Here is a 17,893-nt window from a genome sequence, read left to right on the forward strand (position 1 = left end):
TTATGATCAATTTTAGACATTTAATGAGCGTTATTTAACAGTAAATGTCTGTAATTTAATGGCCGTTATTTTACGGTAAATGTCTGTAATTTAAAGAATGTTATTTTACAGTAAATGTCTGTAATTCAACGGCCGTTATTTTATATAAAATTTCTGTAATTTAATGCCCATTATTTTATGGTAAATGTAATTTAATGCCCATTATTTTACGGTAAATGTCTGTAATTTAATGGCTGTTATTTTATGGTAAATGTCTGCAATTTAATGGCCGTTATTTTACGGTAAATTTCTGTAATTTAATGGCCATTATTTTACGGTAAATGTCTGTAATTAAATGGCCATTATTTCACGGTAAATGTCTGTAATTTAATGGCTGTTTTTTATGGTAAATGTCTGTAATTAAATTGCCGTTATTTTACGGTAAATGTCTGACATTTAATGGCCGTTATTTTACGGTAAATTTCTATATATATATTCTTTTCATCAGATGTTTTGCATAATGACTTAATTTGTTAACTAAAGAAATTGTAATTAGCCTGTCGATAATAATAAATTAATTTGAAACTTTTTGTGTTTTGATACACATATATTGATTAAACCTTAAGATTTTTTTAAACAAAAAAACTATAATGTAAAGATGTAAAGAACATTTCTATTGTTCATTCTTTGAGATTTATGTGGATTTTTAGTATTGAGTAAAGTAATTAAATTACTTATCGAGTGACTAAGTTATTTTTTTACATAGTAATTAGAAAAGTAAATAAAACATAAATCTAATTCATTCATTCATTCATTCATTTTCTTTTTGGCTTAGTCCCTTTATTAATCTGGGGTCACCACAACGGAATGAACTGCCAACTTATCCAGCACATGTTTTATGCAGCGGATGCCCTTCCAGCAGTAACCCATCTCTGGGAACCAGCGTCCTTCTTGCTGTGAGGCGACAGCACTACCTACTGCGCCACTGCGTCGCCCCATAAATGTAATGAATTATTTAATTCAATTCACTTTATCTTTATTTCTATACAAATTATAATGTCTTTTGGGAATTAATTAGTAATAAAATACTCGTTTGAAGACTAATGAATTATTTAATTCAGTTTATCTTTATTTCTAAAGTGCTTTTACCATGTAGATTGTGTCAAAGCAGCTTTACAAAGAAGTTCTAAACTGAAACTGTCAGTCCAGTTTTCAGTTCAGTTCAGTGTGGTTTAATTTCCACAGCTGAAAGTCCAAACACTGAAGAGCAAATTCATCCATGCGCAGCTCTACAAGTCCCAAACCATGCAAGCCAGTGGCGAGAAACAAACTTCACCAATTGACAGAAGTGAAGGAAAAAATCTTGAGAGAAACCAGGCTCAGTGGGGCACGACTATTTCTCCTCAGGCCAAGCTTCTTGTGCATAGCTGCAGTCTAGGCACCAGAGGCTGGAGAGCATTGGACGTCCATCGTGGAGAAGCTGCAGGTGTGTGTAGGTCACCAGAGGGATCAATGAGAAGACTCATCTGTCACTGGGAATCAGTCAGGAATCAGTCTCATGCTCTCCGCTCTTCCATGACCACTACAACATCTGCTCAGGATACGGCCTGGTCCAGGATTATGGAGAGCTCGGGATAAGGAAAACAGACTATCAAAACCGTAGATGCAGTTCAAATTATATTGTCTTTTGGGAATTTGAGTAATGAATTACTCTTGGGGTGATGCGGTGGCGCAGTAGGTAGTGCTGTCGCCTCACAGCAAGAAGGTCACTGGTTCGAGCCCCGGCTGGGTCAGTTGGTGTTTCTGTGTGTACTTTGCATGTCCGGGTGCTCCGGTTTCCCCCACAGTCCAAAGACATGTAATACAGGTGAATTAGGTAGGCTTAATTGTCCATAGTGTATGAGTGTAAATGAGTGTGTGTGGATGTTTCCCAGAGATGGGTTGCAGCTGAAAGGGCATCCGCTGTGTAAAACTTATGCTGGACAAGTTGGCGGTTCGTTCCACTGTGGCGACCTCTCATTAATAAAGGGACTAAGTCGAAAAGAAAATGAATGAATAAATTACTCTTTTAAAGTAACTTGTCCAACACTGACTGTGTTTAATGTTCTTGTTGTGAAATAACTGAATGATTCTGTGTGATGATGAACTGTTGTGAGGGTTGATGTGAGTTTCCAGTTTAGGTGGAGTTTTGCAGTTTAGAGTCACAGACACACACACACACACACACACAAACACACACACAAAGTGCTCTGTCAGACTTAAAAATAAACATTTTTACACCCTCAACCATCAGAGATTAGATAGAGTGAAGATTTGTTGAGAATTTTCACTAACACTCATTTCGGAGAACATTGTGGTTTGTCATTGTGCAGCTGAAACAAACCAGGTTTATTTAAACCATTCTTTTTATTGATTTCCTCCATTCTTCTTTAATAAAATAAACATTTAATAATTGTTTGCGTTATATAAAATGTACCCTCGCGTGAAATCTTTATGAGTTTCTTTCTTCTGTTGAACACAAAAGAAGATATTTTGAAGAATGCTGGAAACCTGTAACCATTGACTTCTATAGTAGAAAAATAAATACCATGGAAGTCTTTGGTTACAGGTTTTCAACATTCTTCAAAATATCTTATTTTGTGTTCAATAGAAGAAACTCAGATAATCCAAACAATGTTATAGTTTATATTTATTTATTTATTTCTAAATCCAAGAAGTATTACAATAGTATGGTGTTATATAAGGAGTTCTTCCTAATAAAGACTGTGTTTTTGCACATATACAGTTGAAGTCAGAATTATTAGCTCCCTTTGATTTTTTTATATATATATTTCCCAAATAATGTTCAACAGAGCAAGGACATTTCCACAGTATGTCTGAAAATATTTTTTTCTTCTTGAGAAAGTCTTGTTTGTTTTATTTCGGCTTGAATAAAAGCAGTTTTTAATTTTTATAAGAACCATTTTAAGGTCAATATTATTAGCTCCTTTAAGCGATAATTTTTTACACTGGTCTACAGAACAAACCATCGTTATACAATAACTTGCCAAATTAATTAATTTCCTGTATGAATTTTTTGGTATGTTCAGTAATATCAAAGTAATATCATGGCAAAGAATAAGTCCTTTTTTGGTTTTTAAAGTAAATATCTCAACATAAACAAAGGAGGATGAGAAAAAATGTTCATTTTTGAGGTTTGAGGTTTTGAGGTTTTTGCATCTGAACTCTTCATACATAGATAATCACAACTAATTGCTTCAATAACTAATCAAGTTGTAATTATTTGCAATAAAAATTCTGTAAATAATTTCAATTTGCTGTTGCTGCATTTCAATGTATGTTTAATATTTAGATTCCACCTTATGTAATTGTATTTTAGCATATTGTTTTCAAATTTTAATTTCCTTACTTACTGTGCACTGGCATATTTGGAATAAAATATGTAGTCTTATTAGCATAATAAATATAATTACTATTAAAATAAGTTTAATTTCTATTATCGCAATGCTGCCATGACATTTCTCAACACAACAGCTTTTGAAAGTCTCTTATAAATATTCAATGAGGACTTTTATTTTGAAATGCTTATTTGTCGCGGAAGCAGCAGCGCAGTTATTTATCTTTCATTCTCAGACGTCACTGCTCTTTTCCTTCTAAAGATAAACAATAATACATTTAATAATCGTTTATGGCATGTAGTTCTGCTATAAGAGCTATATCAAGGGTCGTATTTTTGTTTTGTGTCTACAGGAGCAGTGTTGTGTTGAGTTGTGCTGCTTGTTGTGATATTTTTGTGTACCGCTGAACACATGAGTGTGTCTCTGGTTGTGATCAGACTCGAGCTCGCCGATCAGTCTGATTCTCCGCAGGGTTTTCACTACTGCGCCGGTGAGTTTCACTCCTATACTGATACATAAGCGAGAGACTTACTTTGTCTACCATGGTATAATCATAGTACTGCATAAAAGCTGAATATTATAATGGTACTGATAAAAAAATCATTACCCTCTCAAGGTATTATGAAATAGGCCTACTTCGAAATACTGAGGTAAAGTCGTTTTTATATTTCCACACTCGTTTATTTTTGAACATTGACAACTTATAATTGCAAATAATACTTTTCTGATAGCATATATTGTGGGAATGTGTGATTATAAACCAACTTTACCTCATGTACTTTGTCTAAGTTACCATGGTGCTGAATAAAAACTATCATAATGGTACTGTGGTATAAAAAAAGCACTACCATGTCAAAGTACCATAAAATAGGGCTTCTTTAAATTGAGGTAAAGTTGCTTTTGTATTCGCACATTTATTTCTTATTAATAATATAATTTCAGAAAAGTAATTGTTTATAAAATGAAAATATGGAAATCATATAAGCAGCCATTGACTATCACTACAACATTGTTCATAATCAATAAAATAGTGCTGAAGTTGTTTTAAAGTCATACACTACCTGCCAAAACTCTTGTCGTCGATCACAGTTGTAAGAGCAACAAATAATAACTTGACTTTTATTTTGAAAAGTGGCAGAAGGTGGATTTTTTAGATGAATCATCTGTTGAACTGCATCCCAATCATCACAAATACTGCAGAAGACCTACTGGAACCCTCATATACCCAAGATTCTCACAGAAATCAGTCAAGTTTGGTGAAGGAGAAAGGATTGGCCAGCCCAGTCACCAGAGTGAACATTATTGAGCATGTCTGCTTTATAATGGAGGAGGCATTGAAGATGAATCCAAAGAATCTTGATGAACTCTGGGAGTCCTGCAGGAATGCTTTCTTTGCCATTCCAGAAGACTTTATTAATCAGTGATTTGAGTCAGTGCAGAGATGTATGGATGCAGTCCTCCAAGCTCATGATGGAGTCAGACACAATATTCATTCTGTCTCCACTGCAGCAGGACTTTATATTCTATACTGGACATTATTTTTGTTCAGTGACAAAACAGCAAAGTCAGACCTTACTGTCCTAATGAAATCAATAAAAATTAAGGCATGATCATATTTTATTGTGGTAAAAAAAAGTGTAATCTAGAGGCCTTTGTCTTTCATTTAAGCCACTTCTGATACCAAATGATAAACTAGAAGGCAAGTTATCACTTGTTGTTCCTAAAACTTGAATAGGCGACAAGACTTTTGTCAGGTGGTGTATTTACATGTGATTTCAGCCCGAATATTCAAAGTAGCATAGTAAACAATATAGGGAGCATGTCACTAGTTGTCATTTTCTAACGATAAACAAATGTGCGAAGATAAAATCAGCTTTTCCGCAATCTTTTTTAAAATGGCATTTAAATATATAGTACTAGAAGTGACCCCAACTATGACCATTTATTCAAATCAAGTGATGGTGAAGATAGTAAAAATACATGTTATTACATTTAATGTTTAAATTTCTGCCCATTTAAAATTAAAAATGTTAAAAGTATATATTATTTTTAAAGTTGCATGTTATATATGACACTTCCATAGTATTACCATCTAATGAAATGCACAGAAAGGTTGATATAAAACAATATAGTGCGATGGATAATAGACAATGCTAAAGAAATTATATTAAATAACAAATACTTACTACTTATTAAAAGTTCCCCAGTCAAATATATATATATATATATATATATATATATATATATATATATATATATATATATATATATATATATATATATATATATATATATATATATATATATATATATATATATATATATAGTTAAAGTCAGAATTATTAGCCCCCCTTTTAATTAGTTTTTTTCTTTTTTTAAGTATTTTCCATATGATGTTTAACAGAGCAAGGACATTTTCACAGAATTTCTGATGATATTTTTTCTTCTGGAGAAAGTCTGATTTGTTTTATTTTGTGTTGAGTGGTATGGTTATCTCAAATGAGGATTGGCTAATATATGTAATTTACAATGGGCTACTTCTCGTTCTTCGTATTGGAGAGATAAAACATTGGTATTGCATCTGCAAATGAATATAATATTTTTTGTTATTTTATGCAACAACAAAAAATGCTATAAATGACAAAATTTTGTTTTATATTTGTAACAAATGTGATCAGTTGTTTGCAAAATAAATTAAAATTTAAATATAAATCCCAAATTCACAGAATTGCTAATTGGTCATGTCTCTTTTCTTTTTCTAAATGTTTACACACACCCAATTGAAGTCAAAGTTATTATAATTTAACTATTTAACAAAAAAAAATCAGCCCCCGTGTATATGTCTTTTCCCCAATTTTTTGTTTAACGGAGAGAAGATTTTTCCAACTCATTTCTAAATATAATAGTTTTAATAATTCATCTCTAATAACTGATTTATTTCATCTTTGCCATGATTACAGCACATAATATTTGATTACATATTTTTCAAGACACTTTTATACAGCTTAAAGTGACATTTAAAGGCTTAACTAGTTTAATTAGGCAAGTCATTGTATAACGATGGTTTGTTCTGTAGACAATTGAAAACAAATATTGCTAATAAAAAGGGTACTAATAATATTGACCTTAAATTATTTAATCTTAAAAAGCTGATTTTATTCCAGCCAAAACAAAACAAATAAAACTTTCGGTAACACTTTATAATAACTACACAATATAAATCATTTATTAAGCATTAGCAAATAGTGAATTCATTATCTGTTAAGCATTAACTCTACATTAATAAGTGTTAGTAAGCAGTTTATAACTGCAGCTACAAATGCTCCATTCTTGACTTATAAGCACCTATATAATGTGTTTAATGATTGTATTTTCATACTCAGTTAATGATATATTTTTCATTACTAAATTAAGTATCGAATTATTTACAAACCGTTTGTATTTTAGAGTAGTTGAGGGTTTTTAGGATCATTCAGAATGAGTTAGTAAATGATTAATAAACTATTGAAATCAACGTTTATATGTCTTATTATTCAGGCATATATTAATGGTTACTATGTATGTTAATAAATGCTTTATTAACTCAACTTCATGCAGTTTTGTGACCTAATCTAAAGTGAGGACTATTCATGCTTTATTAATGCCTTATACATGACAAATAAAGGCTCAGTTAAATTCTAAACAGGAAAAAAAGACATTATTCATTTCTCTTCATTTAAAGACTACACTTTATGAAAACAGTGCAATGTGGAAAACAATTAATACACTAATGAAACTGCACTTCAAATGAAAAATAAATCTTTGCAACCTGATCTAAAATAGAATCACTGTAGAGATTAAACTTTACATCTTATTATAATGTTAAATTATTATATTGTTGTTGTTGTTTTATCCAGTTGGATGTCATATTTTGACACTCCTGTTATTTTGCAATGTTTAAACTTTACAGTAATTTTACTTTTTAGAAAAGATTATCGTTCATTTGATACTGAGCCTTTAATAGTCATTTATAAGGCATTTATATAGCATGAATAGTCCTCACTTTAGATTAGGTCACAAAACTGCATGAAGTTAAGTTAATAAAGCATTTATTAACATATTAGTTAAGTATTAATATATGCCTGAATAATAAGACATAAATGTTGATTTCAATAGTTTATTAATCATTTACTAACTCATTCTGAATGATCCTAAAAACCCTCAACTACTCTTAAATACAAACAGTTGGTAAATAATTCGATACTTAATTTAGTAATGAAAAATAAATCATTAACATAGTATGAAAATACAATGATTAAACACATTATATAGGTGCTTATAAGTCAAGAATGGAGCATTTGTAGCTGCAGTTTTAAACTGCTTACTAACACTTGTAGAGTTAATGCTTAACAGATAATGAATTCACTATTTGCTAATGCTTAATAAATGATTTATAGTGTGTAGTTATTATAAAGTGTTACCAAACTTTCTTCAGAAGAAAAAACTATTATCAGACATTCTGTGAAAATTTCCTTGCTCTGTTAAACGTCATTATTTTAAAAAGAAAACATAATTCACAGGAGGGCGAATCAGTTTGACTTCAACTGTTTTTTTTTTTTAGCCAAAACCAGATTTTTGTGTTCACATTGGACTGAATCACAATGAACGAGAGCATTCAAGCACTGGTTGTGTTGGAGCTCGTTTCTAGAATCCCTTTGAGGCCTTTATGTTGCTGTTTTTCCACTGGTGTCACAGCTTTTCCTCTCCTGTGTCCCTCAGTGTCAGAGATGTCTGAGGACGAGATGAGAGAGAAAGCTCTGGGTTCTGCGAAAGCCACGCTGGGTGGAAAAACGGACCTGGAGCGAGGAGCGATCCTCCATCAGCACCTAGGCAGCCGCGTCATGAGCGACATGGTGATCGAGACCTTTCAGCCCAGCACAGGTTTGCATCGCAAGTAGACACATGCCGATAATCAGTATATAGGGATAATCAACATGGACAATATTGATATTGCGGGGACTTCAAAATGCCGTAAATAATTATTTATTATTTAACAAAAAGTGGTTGGAGACTTAATTAGTTAGCTTAAGAGATGTTTTAATTATTTAGTCCTCCTGTGAAAAGTACAACTTTTTTCAGATATTTTCCAAGTGATATTCAGTGGAGCAAAAAAAAAGTTCCACAGTATTTCGAGATAATATTTTTTTCTTTACTTTTTTTAATATTATATTTTATATTATTTTTTTTAACTTTATTTCACCTACAAAAAAAGCATTTAAAAAATAAAAAATAAAAATTTTAAGGTAAATTTTCTTTTTTCAATTTCCTACAGAAAAAAACTGTGTTATACAACGACTTGCCTGATTACTAGGGCCAGACGGAATCTGCAAACGTTTTTTGCTATTTCTGCGGAGAATTTTGGTAAAAATCTGCGGAATTATTTCGGGAGTATCATAACTAAAACCTTAATTAGTGAAATAAAAAGTTATAGCTTTTTAACTTTTATTTAATGTTTAAATTGCAAATCTAATTAGATTCACTTTATTGGGTTAACAAAGCAAGTCTCTCATATAATATATCTACTAAAATACAGAAAATATTACTTTACAAACTGTATTGTACATAAATCAGATGAATACTTTCATATTAGTCAATAATATTACTGTAGTTAATTAAAAAACAAAATAAATTTAGATTCACACACATTTACTCAAGTAAATAAACAGAATTAATGATGAGCTAAAAATCGGCAGAAATCTGCGGAATTCTGCGCGCACAGATTTCGTGTGGGCCTACTGATTACCCTAACATGCCTAAGATATTTTTCAAGATACTAGTATTCAGCTTAAAGTGACATTTAAAGGCTTAACTAGGTTAATTAGGCAAGTTAGGGTAAATATGCAAAGCATTGTATAATGATGGTTTGCTCTTTAGACAATCAGAAACAAAAATGTTTCTTAAAGGGGCTAATAATATTGACCTTAAAATGGTTTTAAAAAAATAAAACAGCTTTTATTCTAGCCGAAATAACACAAATAAGACTTTCTCCAGAAGAAAAAACATTATAGGAAATACTGTTAAAAATTCCTGAATCGGTTAAATGTCATTTGGGAAATATTTGAGAAAAAAACTTTAAAAATTCTGACTTCAACTGTATTTCGACACCAGTTGGCCAGTAATGAGTGACTGTTATTAATTCAGGAGCTGAGGAAGGTAAAGAAGGTGACGTCAGCCAGACAGATGTGAACATGACACCCGACTCTCCCTCCAAACAGCTGCCGGATCAGATCTCCTTTTTCAGTGGAAACCCATCGGTGGAGATCGTCCACGGCATCATGCACCTCTACAAAACTAAGTTAGTACTGTCTAGCTTTGCATCTATGCTAATACCCTCTCTTTTTTTTACTAGGTCTGGGTATCGATTCACATGTCCTGATTTGATTTGGTTTCACAAGCTCATGATATAATTAGATTTTTGATTCAATCCTCAAATCGATTCAGTGATTAAACATAAATGCTGTTGATATTTGGGAAAATAAGTAGTGAACACTTTATTACAGGTACTTAAAGGTCCTGTGAAGTGTTTTGTTTGTCATAATCTCTGAATATTAAACTGAAATATGAAATCACGTGTATTGCGTGATTTGTCGCTATTTTCAGACCAACTCAACTCTAATTTTTCCCATTTTGCGCCACATTCTTTAAATAGTAAATCCATTTGCGCCGCTCTGTGGACTCTTTGTGATACACAAATATCTTAACATATGAAAACAATTAAAGGATTAAAACGTTACCAAAAGTATTATTTTCTACATAAATATAAAAAAACACTGCCTCCATGCCTTCTTCATGCCTCAGGGAGCTTTTTCAGTTTATTCATGACAATTTGCTTTTGTATAGTGTTATTATTATTTGTAGTATTATTAATTATATGCATATTTATTTTGTTTTAATAAAAACAAGTTAAGATTTGTCCTCTTGTGGGGTTTAGGAAACGTCTGCATCACCATATGGGGCATAAGAACAGGATGTGTGTTTGGATATAACTCAGTTCATTTATTCGTTTGTTGGAAATCTTTGCGTTTAACAAACTAAATTAAATATGTAGGCTAATGGATGTCTTCAGTGGAGTGAATTTCCACCATTTCCTTACTTCACGAAAGTAAAGGAGTAAAGAGTAAAGTAAAGTGAAAGAGGCTGAATGGAGGAGGCTCGTTCTTTATCCTAATGCTGCAGATGCTCTGTTTAACTGTTTTCTCACTATTGAAGCGTTCAGTTTTTCCATGTACAAAGTCCGCCATGTAAATAGCAAATGTGCCATGGCGTGACAAAACTGACTCTTAAAAGGAATAGGAGATGAGACTCTGATTGGTTTAATACAGGTTATGCTCAAAACTAACCCATAACTCATTAAGAGAATAAGCTCAACCCGTTAGACCATCACTAGTGAGAGTCTCATTCTCTTTTGCATATTTGAATATTTTGACTAGACAGTGTAGGAAGCAAATTTGAAGAGAGAGGGATGTGATTGGGAAATGCACACAAGTCAGGACTTGAACTCTGAAAGCCTGCAGTGCAGTGATATGGTTGCAGTGCTATATGTGGAGCACTGCCCACTAGGCCATATTGATGCCGACTTCATTGCATATTTTTAATGGATCATCAAACACATTCTGCTCCAATTTATATAAGCTGTACTGTGCTGCATAGATATGTTTACAGTTGCAGTATTTTAAAAAATCTTTGTGGGGGAAATAAGAATTGAACACGCCATCATTTTCCTCAGAAAACATGTTTCTAAAGGTGCTGTTGACTTAAAATTTTCCCCGGATGTTGGTAACAACCATAGAAATCCATATATGCAAAGAAAACAAAACTAATTTAGTTTAGAAATGAAGTTCTGTGTAATAAAATGAAATGACACAGGGAAAAAGTATTGAACACATGAAGAAAGGGAGGTGTAGAAAGGCATGGAAAGCCCAGACAGCAGATGAAATCTCTTAGTAGTTCTTCAGCAGCCCTCAGCCCTTCCTCAGTGTAAATGAATATCTACATTAGCAGGAGGATGAAGAGGAAACCATTCTCCACATGAGAGGCGTCTTTAAGCTGCCGTCACCAAAACAGCCTTTTAGGGTTCTTTCACACCTGTGAATCGATTCAGTTGTTCCGAAACAGAGATTACAATTGTTACATTGTTGCTCTTTGCTCTGGAGCGGTTCACTTTCACACTGCAAAATTTCTAATCGGACCAAAAGAGCTAAAACAAGTCACGTGTGCGTTAACTCTCCTCACATTGGTCAGAGTGTCAGGGTTTATTTTGCAGCGTCCCGCTCAGCTGTCAGGAGAGGTGGTGGTTTGATGGTGATTGACAGGGTGCGCGCGCGCGACGTGTCTGAGGAGAAACGCGTTGGGGAGGGGTGAGAAGGGTGCGCGACGATGCCTATTTGAGGACCGGGAAGGAGATGCGAGATTACCAGGAGATCATCACTCGTTTGCGGGCATCCGGGGTCTCGCGAAACTTTCCGCCATACTCATAATTCTCTCTTCATACAGCCGTATGCCTATTACATATCCATAAAACACTGTGATATAACCGCGCTCGTATCGGATCGCTTTCTCACTGCAATCGAACCGCTCCAGGGTTCGTTTCAATCAAGCCGAGACCACCTCATTCAAGCGATCTCGGAGCGATTACTTTGGCGCGGAACAGAGCGCGATTGCCCTGTTCACATATGCCAAACAAACCGCGCTAACTTGGCAAACGAGACACCGAAACAAAAGTGTAGGTGTGAAAGAACCCTTACATAAAGTATTAAATACACTTCCTATACTGTCCAAGAAAACACAGTCTTTTAAAACAACAGACACCATGCTGCATTGTTTGACCTTGTTGTCTTTGTGTTGTGTGATGTCACGTTGCAGTAAGATGACGTCACTAACGGAGGATGTGAGGCGGAGTGCGATGCTGTGTATCCTCACGGTACCCACCACCATGACCAGCCATGACCTCATGAAGTTCGTGGCTCCCTACAATGATGTCATGGAGCACATGAAGATTATCCGGGATTCCACGCCAAACCAGTACATGGTGCTGGTCAAGTTCAGGAGTCAGGTGTGTTTGCTATGTAATGTTTTTTGACATGTGCACACTGTATGAATAGGAGTTCCCCCTGTTTCCAGATAGTATTCTCCTATCGTTGCTTATTGTCTTTGCTTTAAAGAGCAGACCAAGTGTTAATTAAGAGACTACATACATTTAATGCTGCTTATGCTCGTCAGGCAGTAAAATGACCCATTCCCTTTGCTAAAACTTCAGTTTGCGGCTGAGAGAATGATGTGAGGACTGATAGGTTGTTGGAGAACTGTAGATGACCACAACTCATTTCACATGTCATGTTATGTCATTTGTACGTCATTGCCAGTGGCGTAGCGGACGGGCCCGCAGGGCAAGCACCGCGGGGGGGCCCCGCGTGATTAGGGGGCCCCACGTCGTCATGATTTTCAATAATTGATAATCCACCGGCAACCGCAATAATCAAACTCTTGGGAACAACTGTGGTCGGAACCAAAGTTCACAGGTCTGTGTTCTCTGAACACCTCAAGCGGTGGACTACTTCATTCTGATTGCTTGCCGCCAATGTTGCCAACTTAGCGACTTTGTCACTAGATTTAGCGACTTTTCAGACCCCCCTAGCGACAAATCTAGCGACTTTTTTGGGTGTTATTGGAGATTTTTTTTAGACTGTCATTTGTCCATACTGTACCGTCCCTACTCTTCTCAACGAGCTGCGTGTGATGCCGCCGGCCCCTCCCCCGCCTCACAGCACTGACAGGCGGCCCAGTCAGTCCTCTACAGCAGCCTCTCCCACCTGCAGCCCGAGAGCAGATCACCCCTCTGCGTACCGACGACAAATGATTTAGCACAGGCAGTGTGAAGGTATTTCCCTTGTACAGTCAAACCGATCTACTTCTACTTTATTTTAACAATTTAATTGGAGCGTTTATTCTTTTCTTGTTCACAATCACAGATATTTTAGTGACAGTTTCTGAACTTGTCTGAGTTCATTACATATGAGAGATTACTGCACATTCACTACATATCTATAATGACATACTGTATTCAAACAGCAATAACTTTAGTTAAATAAACATGCGTATATAAAGTGTAGTGCAATTATAAATACCCCTTTATTAACCATAGGCTTTTAAACAAACATAAACGGTAAAAACGTGATGACGTCAGTGATATGCAAATTGACATATGACGTATCCCCCCCCTCTCTTCATCAGGGGGCCCCGTCAGCGATCTCCGCATTTTGCACTACGCCACTGGTCATTGCATGGTCCATGTCGTCTCAATGGGGTTATAAATGTTCAGTATAAGAAAAGTCAGGCCTTCCGTAAATTCTGCTCAAATTCTTGTCCAGTCAGAAAAGCCTTGCAATAGTCCAGCTGAGAAATACCAACGGGTTGGAATATAGGCTGGATTTTAATCGTGCAATTAATCCTCAACAAATTGTTTAAAATGCTGCTGCATGACTGGTCTTCAACGAGCCCAAGAGAGCCCCCATCACACCTTTCTTTATCTGGATGCAACCCTCATCAGGCATTAAAGGCAATGATGCTTGCTTAGAGATCAGCCATAGTACCTGCACACTCCTATCTCCACATGCTCTTACAAGTCTATAAATGAGCACTGCATCATGGTACCAAAACCAACATGCAGGAAAATCACTTTCCAGAACCTTCTCATTCACCGTTTCTTACTGGTGGCCAACCCCATCCCAAAAGCTGAATTCCTGACAGTATTCAAGAGACTTCTCTTACCTTCTTGCAATGTAAACAGTGCATATCAATGTAGGCACTGGGCTGTGTTCATTACTTTGGCTGACAGGAGAACACCCCATCCCACGGGTCCGTGACGTCATCGACTTTCGCTTTAAGATTTAAAGGGCTAGCATTGCACCAGACCTCCGTAAGTGGTGTCATTTGAAAGTGTAGAATCTATATTTTATGCATATATGCATCACTTTTGTTTTAATTCTACTGTACAAAAGTTATTTACACATAAATACACAGTATTTTGGATACCCGAGCTGGGCATTGAACATTGGTTTATTTTCATGGCACATGTATAAGTTATAGCTCAAATGAAAGCTTTTGAGAGTGCTTATATGGTTCTAGTATTCTTTTTGCTGAATTATATTCACATATCAAACAGTTGCTGAATGAATCGTGGTGTTTCCATGGCGCAGAAATGTAAACAATACATTTATGATCAATAAGCAGCCCCAGATAGCACAGACAGCTGTCATCTCTTACCTTATGCTGTGCGCTTCAGGGCCATTCTCCTCTGTTTTTGAGGTGATGTGCATGAGTAATCCTTTTATATGTCTGACGTGCTCCAAACACAGTGAATTATGTTTGATCAAACACAAGAATAGTGAAATATGTAAACAATGATCGCTCCCTGTGGCTTGCACAGCACCTCTCATCAGTTGGAATACAATAACTTTTGCATAGATTATGGTGGAGACATTTCTCTTTTTTTCTATGATTACAGACATGTGCAGGAACCACCAACATTAATTACAGCACGCTAAACCACACACAACCTAAAAGGTACACTTTCAAATTTGAGTTTATTAAAAAAAAAGTACAAAAATCGCCTCTTTTTTTAGGTGTTTATTATAACACAGACAACATATACAGATATTTTAAACACTTTCAAAAGCGTTTTATGAAAATTCAAAGGGTTTTCTTTAAAATCATACCAAATTTTTGCATTTACACCTCTGCATGTGGATTTGGGAAGCTTTTAAATTTGGGTAGAAAAAATCCAGGTGGAAATCCCAAAATTGCAGCAGAGTTTAACTGGTTAAACTGTGCTTTTCAATTCGTTAGGCTGATGCCGACAGCTTCTACACAACGTGCAACGGCCGTCAGTTCAACTCCATTGAGGATGCCGTCTGCCAGTTGGTCTATGTGGAGAGAGCGGAAGTCATCAAATCTGAAGAGGTAAGTGACCAGGGTTAACCATTTTTGTTGTTGTTGACTAGCTGTTTCTGCTTAAAAACACAAGCGCACATGAGTGCACACACACAAACAAACACGCCATGTTTCTAGCACTGATTTACATGCATAACAATAGCCTCAGTGTTCTGGAATGTTTTGAATGATCTGAAACTCTGTGTTATAAACAGGGGGCCAGTTTACCTGTGATGGATCTGACGGAGCTGCCCAAGTGTACCGTGTGTTTGGAGCGCATGGACGAGTCAGTCAACGGCGTGTTGACCACTTTATGCAACCACAGCTTCCACAGCCAGTGTCTGCAGAGATGGGAAGATGCATCGTGAGTGTTGTCATTCACAACCAAAGCATTTAGAATCAACATGGTGTCTATATATATATATATATATATATATATATATGTTAAAGATATTTGTAACTATTAAAGTTGATTTAAGTTTAATCTATATATATACTTTTAACCACTTGCTGCACATTTTGATTACATTTTTTTTACAGAAATTTACTTTTCTAACTTTAAAAGAGTGCCATGATCACATACTTTAAAGTAGATTAATAAAAATGGTTATGTTTTACAGAAAACCCTCTAAATTTTAAGATGCATGTAAAACATTGCATATTTATTATTGTTTTTTTCATAAATATATGATAAACAGATACAAAAAGTCAGATTTTGTAAATTTTTTTGCCCCAGAATCTATAATTTATAGATTACATTTAATATAATAATTATTTATTATCTATAATATATATACACACACACACACACACACACACACACACACACACACACACACATATATATTAATTATAATTATCTGTAATTTCCTAATACATCTATTTGTATTAATTTTATTCCACCTGGCGGCAGTAAAATTAGGAAAAACTAATTATTTTGCTATCTTATGTGAATTAAAAGTTATAAAGATTTAAGACAAAAGTGTTTTTTATAGTCTCATTGCAACTTTTGAACTTTTTTGTTGATGTTTGGGTTTGAAATGAATATAATATGTTTAATTAAGCTAGAAAAAAAAACAGATTAGATAGCTAAATACCACAGTTATATCAAATGACGACAGTTTAAAGGGACAGTTCACCCCAAAACTGAAACCTCTATCATCATTTACTCGTTATTCACTGGTCACAGACCTGTTTGACTTTCTTACCTCTGCTGAATACAAAAGAAGATATTTTGAAAAATGCTAAAAACCGGTGGCTATTGACTGACTTACTTTTAGAGCTGAATTTTATTGATAAATGTATAAGAACAGCATTTGACTAGCCATTGCAGCATGAAAAATCTGTTATAAAAATCTGAAAATGTACGCTAATTTAACATTTAAAGCTGTTTTTATTTTATTTTGATGTTTTTTTATGTAAATATATAGGTTTAATACATGTTGACACTAATTGAATTATCATGACTTGGAAAAAGTCTGAGAAATGCTATTAAATTCTATTAATTTGAGTCACACAGCTAGGGTATTCCAGGGTTCTTTGCTTGGGCCTAGGGCTGGACGATAAAATCAGAATCAGTATTTATAAACGGTATTTATCTGACCAAACACCATTGTCAATAACGATAAAAAAAAAAAGAGATCGGTTTGAAGTTTTGTCACTTCAGGTCAGAATAACAACACAAGCAAAAATGAGTGCCGTATAGCAGCAGTGAGGAGATTGTAAATAAAAAAAGGATGTAAGGATGTCGCCAGAGTGGCTTTTTGGTTTCTTTTCTTGTGCATCCCAGCCACCAGCTTCCCATCTGAAAGAGCTTTTAGAATTAGCAGTCATTCAACTTGTTGCAGTATGTATTTGAATAGTGATGGTTGGTTCTTTTACTTGGAAGCTCAGATTTGATTATCATAATTTGTGTCGTTGACAGAGTTTGAGGTTTACTGTATCATTATTATTCACACCTCACAGATGTTGATATACCTTCACCATTGCACAAACTTTGTAATTTAATTAACATATTTTATTAATCAGGTTTAAGAGTCTCTTCTGTTTATTTTATTATAAAGAGGTCAGATATTTTGTTTCAATATTTTAGTTTTTGACTATTAAAAGTATTTGCTTCATAATGTTGGTAAATTAAAATAAAATGGTTAAATAAAAGAAATCCTAACGTTCCTAATTGTATTATGATATAAAAAAATTGTATTGTGCTAAATCTTTTTGCAATATCACCTAGCCCTATATTATTTTAGCTTTTACATGCTGCCTTTTGGGGTAAATCATTAATAAATTAGGGTTTCGTTTTTATGAATAGTATTTGCATTTCCTACTATGAAAGTTACAATGGTTACAGGTTTCTAACAGCGTTAAAAAATATTTTCTTTTGTGTTTAACATAAGAAAGAATCTCATAATAGTTTAAAACCACTTGAGGATGAATAAATGTTTTTCTTTTGGCTGAAATATCCTTTTTAATACATTGGATTAATCTATTTTATAGTTAAAATACATTTAATTATTATTAAAAATAGTTATATATATACAGCGGGGAAA

General features: G+C 34.4%; 1 protein-coding gene across 2 annotated transcripts in view; it reads left to right on the forward strand.

The window, feature by feature from the left end:
- Window positions 1-3,552: 3,552 nt before the first annotated feature.
- The window catches only part of brap (BRCA1 associated protein), a 23,504-nt gene continuing 9,163 nt past the window's right edge, over window positions 3,553-17,893 (forward strand). Inside the window, 6 exon segments of one of the 2 annotated variants that reach the window (NM_001002466.1) lie at window positions 3,553-3,867; window positions 8,136-8,297; window positions 9,558-9,711; window positions 12,279-12,468; window positions 15,261-15,374; window positions 15,560-15,708. In NM_001002466.1, the coding sequence (NP_001002466.1) occupies window positions 3,789-3,867; window positions 8,136-8,297; window positions 9,558-9,711; window positions 12,279-12,468; window positions 15,261-15,374; window positions 15,560-15,708 (848 nt within the window). In that variant the 5' untranslated portion in view covers window positions 3,553-3,788. 2 annotated transcript variants of the gene reach the window in all.

This window comes from Danio rerio, chromosome 10 (genome assembly GCF_049306965.1).
Source record: "Danio rerio strain Tuebingen ecotype United States chromosome 10, GRCz12tu, whole genome shotgun sequence".
Lineage (NCBI taxonomy): Eukaryota > Metazoa > Chordata > Actinopteri > Cypriniformes > Danionidae > Danio > Danio rerio.